Below are 9,598 nucleotides of genomic sequence, written 5' to 3'. Positions count from 1 at the left end.
AGCTGTGTAATTTTTCTTTTGCCGTCTGCTCTTTCTGATCGCAAATTCATATCATTTATATATGTTTTTGTCATCATCAAAAAGGGGGAGATTGTTAGAACAAGATTTGTTCTGATCAATTATCTTAGTTTTGATGATAACAATAATATGAATTTTGCTTAAGATAATATGGTACTCTAATCCAATGCAATTTCCTTTTCAGGAAATATATAAAGAGTATGCATAATTCAGCGCTCAGAAGCTTTGTCTCAAGGGTTCAGCATGCAACATCAGAACATGGTCTGGCAAGACATCAGAAGATGGTCGAAGCAGAATCAGAACATGGGTCTATGGAAGCATCAGAAGAACATGAGATCAGAAGCACTGAAGTTCTGATGGTATCACGCACAGAAGCACTTCAAGGTCAGAAGATCAGAAGATGCTTTGCACCAAGCTGTTTGACTCTGATGATATTCAAACGTTGTATTCACAAACATCAGATCAGAAGGAAGTACAAGTGGCAAGCTACGCTGACTGACAAAAGGAACGTTAAAAGCTATTATAGGCAACGTCAGTAGACACAGCGTGAACAAGGCTCGAGGTAGTTGACAAAAGCGTATAACATTAAATGCGATGCTGTACGGAACACGCAAAGCATTAAATGCACTCAACGGTCATCTTCTCCAACGCCTATAAATATGAAGTTCTGATGAGAAGCAAGGTTAACGATCCTGAACAAAACAACTCATATTAACTTGCTGAAACTCTGTTCTATTCAAAGCTCAGAATCTTCATCTTCATCAAAGCTCACTACATTGCTGTTGTAATATATTAGTGAGATTAAGCTTAAACGTTAAGAGAAATATCACAGTTTGTGATTATAGCTTTTAAGAAGCAATTGTAATACTCTTAGAATTGACTACATTAAGTTGTAAGGAACTAGAGTGATCGTGTGGATCAGAATACTCTAGGAAGTCTTAGAGGTTATCTAAGCAGGTTGTAACTAGAGTGATCGTGTGGATCAGTATACTCTAGAAAGTCTTAGAGGGTATCTAAGCAGTTGTTCCTGGAGTGATCAGTGTGTGATCAGAAGACTCTGGAAGACTTAGTTGCTGACTAAGTGGAGAACCATTGTAATCCGTGCGATTAGTGGATTAAATCCTCAGTTGAGGTAAATCATCTCTGCGGGGGTGGACTGGAGTAGTTTAGTTAACAACGAACCAGGATAAAAATAACTGTGCAATTTATTTTTATCTGTCAAGTTTTTTAAAGCTACACTTATTCAAACCCCCCCTTTCTAAGTGTTTTTCTATCCTTCATGCGTGACTTTGGAGATCACACACACACACACACAAAGGAATGGAAGAAGTAAAATGATCTCTATTAAACTCTCTTTCTCTATCTATCTATCTATCTATCTATCTATCTATCTATCTATCTATCTATCTATCTATCTATCTATCTATCTATCTATCTATCTCTCTCTCTCTCTCTTTATCCCCCCTCTCTCTCTCTCTATCCCCCCCCCTCTCTCTCTCTCTCAAGAATATTAGATGTTTAACATGCTACCAGGAGAAAAGATACTAGATTTGCAAAAGAGATTTACTCATTTGACAAACCATTTAACCGTTTTTGGAAAAACCTTCACCAACAATGAATTAACTTTAAAGTTCCTTAGAACCTTAACAAGGCCATGAAAAATCAAAGTGATTGCTATTTCAGAAAAGAAAAGTTTATCCAAGAGGACATCAGTGGAATTGTCTGGAAAATTACAAGAGCGTGAATTGAAACTTGGTAAACTGGAACAACATGAAGAACATGAAAAGAAATATAAAATATATCTTTTAAAATGGATTAAAAAATAATTGTACAAGATGACTATTCGAATGAAGATGAAAACGTAACTCTTGTTGTAAAGAAATTTGGCAAATTCTTTATAAGAGATACAACTACGGAATTTGGTCAAGGAAAGAAATTTGCAAAGAAGAAGGAAACATCTACTTGAAATAAAAATTTTACTTGCTTTGAATTTGAGAAACAATGACATATAAAATCCGATTGCCCATCTCTCCAAAATAAAATGGATTCAAAGGAAAGAAGGACATGAGACCAAAAAAATAATAATGTTGCACATCCCAAGGGGGAGATTTTTGCATGTCCCTAACACATGCATTGGGAGTACCCCCAATACAGTTATTTGTTTGACTGTATTATTGCTTTTGTTTATCATTGTTTGTTGAGTCTCACTCGTAATTGCACATCTTTTGAATCATGATTGAAATCAATTCATTATTCGTTTTAGCATGCATAAAACAATGGTTATGCTTTAACTTGATTAAGATGCTTTTAGTCAATTTCACGAGTTAGTGTAATAAAAACGATATATTTTTTTTATTCAAGTTAGGTGCAAAGAAAAATCTCAAAGTACTTTTAAAACCATGAAAATTTGAGATTTTGTGTGTTTGATTCAAATCATACAAATTAAACACACATTCTGATTCAAATCAAATTGAATCACAATTTAAATTTGATTCAAATCAAGCTCTTCCTGGTCACCCCTATTGGATTTGATTTGAATTAAACTTTACACCTGATTCGAATCAGAGCATTTTTTAGCATTTGTCTTAAGGGCATGTTGCAGTTGATTTAAATCAGAATTTGTACATGATTCGAATCACATGGTCTTTAATTCGAATCAGATATTATTTTTGATTCGAATCAAGCGTGAAATGGGTAAAAAATTTGATTTATTTTTATTCCATTCACTTGCTCATATGACTCAAATCATGTATTATTCTTGATTCAAATCTAACAAATTTTTACCACTCATTTTTGTGCTTAATCACTCTTGAAGATTGAGTAAATATTTTCAAGTTCTTGCAAGATTGATGAGTTTTCATTGGTGGTGACAAATTCCATTGAGGTTCTTTTATCCATAATGCTTTAGTTGTGACTGTGTGATAGGCTACAGATAAGGCGGAATTCTTCTCAGATCTTCAGACAATTCATTGCTCAAGGAACACAGGGTGCCACTACTACAAATAATACATTTCATGACAAACCTTTCACCTCAGTTAGAAAAAAATGAGGTACTATGCCTAGGCGCTCCATGTTTTATTTTTTTATAATAATAAAAACAACATATTCCCTCGATTTTTAAGAAAGCTGAGGGGAAAAACAAATCAGGACACACTTGGAATCCCAGCTTTTGCAGTTTATATTTTATTTGTTTATGAGTGTAAACTAAATGAACTAACCCTTAGGTTTTTTGATATAACCTAGGGATTAAACAATTTGATTACACTATAATAGCACTCGTCAAACATATTTTAACCTAATCTTTACTTATATGAAGTCACTGCAAACTTGCATGCACCATTCTTTGGGATGGATTGCAAGACAGAAAAAATCTTCAATAATGTTCTTCATGCATATTCATTCACTATTATGTCATAATAATTCTAGGGTGTATTTTGTTTTTTCTACTATTTTAGCGTGTTTCCTAAGCTTAGTCTATTTTTACCTTTATTTTAATTTTGTATTTTACTTTAAGCTTAAATAGTTATTTGATACCCTCTCGTTGTACAAGTCATAACATGGTCTACGGGATGCCGTTTAACCCATTATAATATGCGTTGAAAAACTGAGAGGATAAGCTACAAGTTTTGTGTTGAAGTTAAAAGCTAATTGGTAGTGCAGAAGGGTCGAATAATTGGTTTCATCTCCACACTTAATAAAATAATTAGTTTTGGCCAGTTTTTATGTTTTTCGGGTCGGATGCTATTAGGGCCCGATTTCCCTTATAATATTTAAACTAGAAATGCAGGTTATTTGATTGATTATGAATTTTCACGAAAATGACAGCTTTGTACGATTTTGATGGAGAAATAATTCCAAGACCTGATTTGATGTATTTAGATTCCATTATGAAGTTTTTATAAATTTCAATTTAATTTCGATTTCTTTTCAATTCTGCATATAAACTCATTTTCTTAACTCGAATGTTTTTGTTTGCTTAATTCGAGTGTTTCTTATACGATAGAGTTGATTAAATTCGATTGTTTGTATGATCCTTAATTATAGTCAGGTTAGCGTAGCATTTTTGTTATCATATTTGCTTAATTCGCAACTGCTTAAATCTGTTTTCTTAATTTGAAAATTAGGAACATACATCATATGATATCAATTGCGCTTGTCAGTGGGTATTGTAATCGAATAGGATCGAATTCGCTTAGGGAATAGGAATGATAAGAATCAATGATAAGTCAGAAATCGATACAAAAGATTAGCTTATTCATCAATCTTGATTTTACCTAAATCATATTCAATTTAAGTTTTGAACGTTAAGACCCCCCTCGTTTTCAATCGGTTGGTTTAAATCTTCCACTTTACTACACCTTAATTACTCGTTTTTGAGTCGTGCACGTCAGCGGATCACTCTTCATCATATATGCAAATAAAAAGGAAGCATTAGGAACAAATCGGAAATTATGAGAGGGGATTAGGAAATTTTAGACCAATTTATCAAAAATCTTCCTCCACTTTTCTTTAGACTTGGTGTCTATAATCCTACGAGTCTAAATATGTAACACCCCATATTTTATATTTATTAATTTAATTGGAGTTTAAATTAAATTCTTGGATTATTGGTATTTTAAATTGGACTTAAACTAGAAGTTGTGTAAAATAAGATTATTGGACCAAGTTGTGGTTAGTAATGGAGGGGGTGTGATTGGTAGGCCCTATTACTAAAGTTATTTTGCTTTATTTTCATAAAATAAGATAATTGGGCAAAGGAGAGAATAGAAGCAAAGGAGAAGAAAAGTTCAGAACGTGAGAAGAGCAGAGAACGTGAAGAAGCACGAAGAGAGGGAGACTCAAGATCAACCTTAAGGTAAGGGGGGACTCTTCCGGTTAACCTCTATTATCGGGTCGTAGGCGTTAGGATTGAAATCGTATACTATTGATTCGATAGAGAATATGTTCTAGGTTTGGGGTTTTAGACATTAGGTTCAATTTTTGTGAACTTTGTGTGAGTACTTGTTGGTAATGATTGTTGATGTTAAAAGTGTTGTTTGACTGATGATTTAACTCATATTGCATGTGAAATCCCTCTGTTTTTCGTGTACAATCGTATCGGTTCGATTGGGGGATGTTTGGGGGGATTTAAGATGCTGAAAACTGGTTTTTGGGTTGCAGGTACGAGGTAATCGGTTACCGAAAGGGGTGTAACCGATTACCCATAGTAAAAACAGCAAATCTGGGGTTTTGAACTTCAGTAACCGATTACTGGTGTTTGGGTAATCGGTTACCACTGTACGTTTTTGAAAAATACTTATTTTTGTAAAACTCATATCTTTTGAACCGTAACTCAGTTTGGGCCCCCGTTCGAAGCGTTATAAAGCTAACGGAATGCTCTTTATGATTAAAATAAATTAATTAGAACTAGATAATTTAATTATTATGCGGTTTTGAAAATGAGATGTAATTGTATCTGTGTATGTCGTGGATTAATGTTATTTAAGAATAACATGTATGGGTATTGTGTATTATGTGCTAATTGTGATACATGGAATTGATGAATGATAATTTTTACGTATTGTTATGATTGTTACATGATGAATGTATGTTATACCAATGGTGGATAATTCAATATGTTGAATTGTGATAGATGTGTTAAACGTAGTATTATGATGATGTAAATCCCATGATGTGATTGTGATTGAATGATGCATATATATATATATATATATATATATATATATATATATATATATATATATATATATATATATATATATATATATATATATATATGCTTTGATGATGATGATGATGATTATGATGAAATGAGTATTTTGATGATGTTACTCATAGACTTAACGATGGTATAAGTATGTTCATGTATGTTTGCATTCATTCATATTCATTGTTGATGTTGTATCCATGATGATGTGTTGGATCAGTGAAGGGCATGATTCCCATTGTGTGGAATCTGTGCAGGCAGGGCCGTATCTTGATGATGTTGGATCGGTCATGGGTTATTCCCATTTGATGATGTTGGTACCACATGCATAGTGTTAGTTGCATTCATATGCATGATTTTATAACATGATTGGATGTTTTTCCAGTGTTATAAATATTGATGATGTGTTGGTTGTTTATGATGATGAAACTTGCCTGAATATATGTTGATGTTGGGTGAATATAATATTGTTATTGTTTTATCGTTTATGAACTGATAAAATTTTTTAATTGTGAATGAGACTCATCCTTACTGTTGATCATTTTCAGATTGAAGTGTAGCGGCCTGATTTTGGTGAGGATAGCTTATAGGCTAGTTCATTAGTTCGAGTCGGTGTCATGCTCTGATAATTGTAACACCGGGGAACGTTAGCTTAGGGTTCATGTTTTAATGACTCTATCTTTATGATCTTGGTTTTATTTTGGGATGTAGTATTAAAGATATTATACTCATCCGAATGTTGGATTTCCGTTGTGCTGACATGAGATTATTTTATGAGTTATGATGAATTATGTTGAATTTCCTCAGTGAATGCATGGCAATGACGTATGATGTTTGTTTTTAAATTAAATTGTGGCACTCTTGTTTCATGTACTCTGAAATATTTATTTAATTGTCGCGGGGTTTAGAAGGGTGTTACAAAATACACCTCTTTAAACGTTTCTCGGAAGAATGGTTGGAGGGGATCACCTTGCCCACATAACCAAGTTCTTGGTAAAAAGACATTAAGTGATTTTCTAAATACCTCTCTTACTAAGAAAAATATCCTTCCTTGTAACGAAAAAATCGGACTCCAATCAAAAAGTGTCCCTGAGTCTAGTATTCATAAAAGATGTTCGTACAACAAGAAGAAGCCTCAGAATTCAAGTCACAGATTTTTTAATGGGTTTCATGTTAAATAAGGACCACCAAGAAAAATTAATCCTTAAAGCACTTTGCACTATCCGAATAAGGTTCAAAGTTTTTAATACATTACCGTAAAGAAATAAGGCCCGAGCCATATGCCGATTTAGAACCATTACATACTTCAAAAAAGTGAAAAAAAATAGGGCCATTGTTGGCTTATTGCCCATATACTCGCACCAATGTTGAAAACCTTGACAAAAGCCCGACTCAAGAGATGGAATTTTGAAGGAGCAATCAACAAATGATTTAAGACGTTTATCTCAACTCATTAAAAGGGATATGGTAACCAATGAAGGAAATACACATTCATGGAAGGGGATAGCACACCCATTGCATGGTCCTCATACCTTTTGATATTTAGTAGGATGATGGACACCCCAATCTTTAGGTGGACCCACATATGTCATAGTCTGATAAAAGGAATCCTCTCAAGAAAAGAAGGAAGTGGAACCTGAGATGTCTGGACTCACCCAAACTCCATAGATATACGTAATGACATTTCTAGTTGATACATAAGAAATGACCATGATTGGAGAATCGAAGACAAAGCACATTGACATACTAGCTAGGGGAATGAGTTTTGAGATACGAAAAAACCCTAGAAAGCAACAATGAAGAAGGATAATCAACAGGAACTCAAGATTCAAGTTCGAAAGTATGAATAATAAATCAAACACACAAAACCCAAACTAGCGAGGGAAATTTTCTCAAATACATGATTAGGTCACACGTCCAGAATACTCAAGATTGAAAGGAAAAAAAAAACTTTCTAGAAAGTCAATATGAATAACAAGAAAGGGAATGAAGTCTCTTCATAAGCCCATTAAACTCCCTCAAACAATTCAAAGCCATACAATCATACGCAACTATCAACAATTGATATTTCTTCACAACAATTGAAGTGACATCATAGCGCCCTAGAGTAATTATGCAAATAATCGACTAGAGTAAGGGGCATATGTTAGTTATTAACTCTCACCTCGACACATAACTCCCGCAATTGAAAAGCCCTCCCCCTTTTAAAACAAATACTAGGGCTTAGAGGAAACTATTTTGTGTCCTCTAGGGCCCAATAGTGAACAAGGCCCGAATACTCGAAGGAAGTTAGGCATGGAAAATGCAAACTAAGTTGTTATTTGTGACTCCTTTGGAGGAAATAATCAGATCCATCCTGCAAACTAAGTTATTATCTCTCGCCTCCCTTTATACATTTTAATTACATACAAACTCCTATATATAAGGAGGCAAATCACTCCATTTGAAGATAATCTCACATCCATTTTAAATTTCATTATTCATTTCTTACACTAACTTGAGCGTTGGAGTTCTAACCTTACAGGTTAGGTCCTTACACCGCGTCTGAATCAAACCTCCATCGTAACAAAGTTCTCATATACGCCTATCTGATCATCATCTTGTTCTTGCGTAGAATAGTATTAATACAGTGAACAATATTATTTTTCTTTTTTTTTTGCAAAAATAAGAGTAAATATATCATTAGTCTAGTTATACAAACTACAAACAAGTTTAAAAATCGAGAGAAAATCGACAGAATTCTAAATATATTTTTTTCCACATATATCATTGAGAGTTCCATACAACACATTATAAACCAGTGCTTAATCATTTTAATCACTGTCTAATTTAGCATATAAATATGACTAATTATTCCAACTCTAATATCTAAGAAGTTAAACTGAGATTGATATTAAAGCCATAAAGCACCAGCATGTTTGAGAAGAGGAACTAGTGAGCCATTGATATGAAAACCCAAAACTGTATCCATAGAACCAACTAATTTGCCACCAATAAAAACAACAGGTAGTGATGTTGAATTTCCAAGTAACCTCATGAATGGTTTTGAATCTTGATCAAGTTCATGAACCATTGCATTCACTCCCATCCCACTAAACAAACTCTTCATTGCGTGACACATACAACTAGTACTGCTAATGCTGAATATGACAACAGCACTTTGTGTAGCTAAGCTCATTATTCTCTCCATTTGATCTTCTTCCACTGTTCTTCTTTCTCTTCTCATCATGTAGTAGCTCCATGATGGTTGTTCCACTTGGTAATGCATGAGTTTCTCTTGATTGAACATGGTGTGTGTTGTAATAGTGCAATTGAATAAAATAAGGAAATTCAGATATTTGGTCAGTTTTGTGTGTTTGTGATGATGAAAATGAAAAAAGGGAAAGTGTGGTTTTATAAGAGAATGAATAGGGTGTGAGAAAATGTAACTGTGAGGAAGAATGTAGTGAACCTTAGGGTACTTGGTTTGTCTGTTATTGTCGGAGGAGCGTGTTATTTTTCTTATAGGTGATGTTTGTGTATTGTCTCTATATACTCTCTCTTTCTGGTTAATTTGCAGCTACACAATGGTTACTCAAGGAGAATAAGCATGCCGAATATATTTCTTTTCAAACAGTTGAGAAAGTCTTGTAAGATGGGTGTTTGTCTAAGATAGGGAGACAAAATTCTGACATGCGATGCTTCTCAGTAATTTTCTCCAAAATGTGTACTACATTCAACATCCTAAGAGTCAAAGATGCATGCATGCTTCCTTCATCCAACTTGGTTTAATCACTATCATCATCATTATCATTCATAAAAGTGCTAATACAATTAGTATATTTGAAGTGATTAATTCTAAGAATAAAGAAAAGCATGAATATTAAGATTGAA

At 33.7% G+C, this 9,598-nt stretch overlaps 1 protein-coding gene across 1 annotated transcript; it reads right to left on the bottom strand.

The window, feature by feature from the left end:
• Positions 1–8,618: 8,618 nt before the first annotated feature.
• On the bottom strand, positions 8,619–9,014 carry LOC131638850 (putative glutaredoxin-C14). The gene has a single exon (XM_058909395.1). It carries the CDS (start codon positions 9,012–9,014, stop codon positions 8,619–8,621), a length of 396 nt encoding a protein of 131 aa, XP_058765378.1.
• Positions 9,015–9,598: the final 584 nt, after the last annotated feature.

Source organism: Vicia villosa, unplaced genomic scaffold (assembly GCF_029867415.1).
Source record: "Vicia villosa cultivar HV-30 ecotype Madison, WI unplaced genomic scaffold, Vvil1.0 ctg.002450F_1_1, whole genome shotgun sequence".
Taxonomy (NCBI): Eukaryota; Viridiplantae; Streptophyta; class Magnoliopsida; order Fabales; family Fabaceae; genus Vicia; species Vicia villosa.
Note: the sequence above shows the minus strand (reverse complement) of the source record. Positions and strands in the feature narration are given on the sequence as shown.

Excerpts from the sequence above, each read along its gene's own strand:
- LOC131638850 (XM_058909395.1), bottom strand. The coding sequence starts at position 9,014 with ATGTTCAATCAAGAGAAACTCATGCATTACCAAGTGGAACAACCATCA.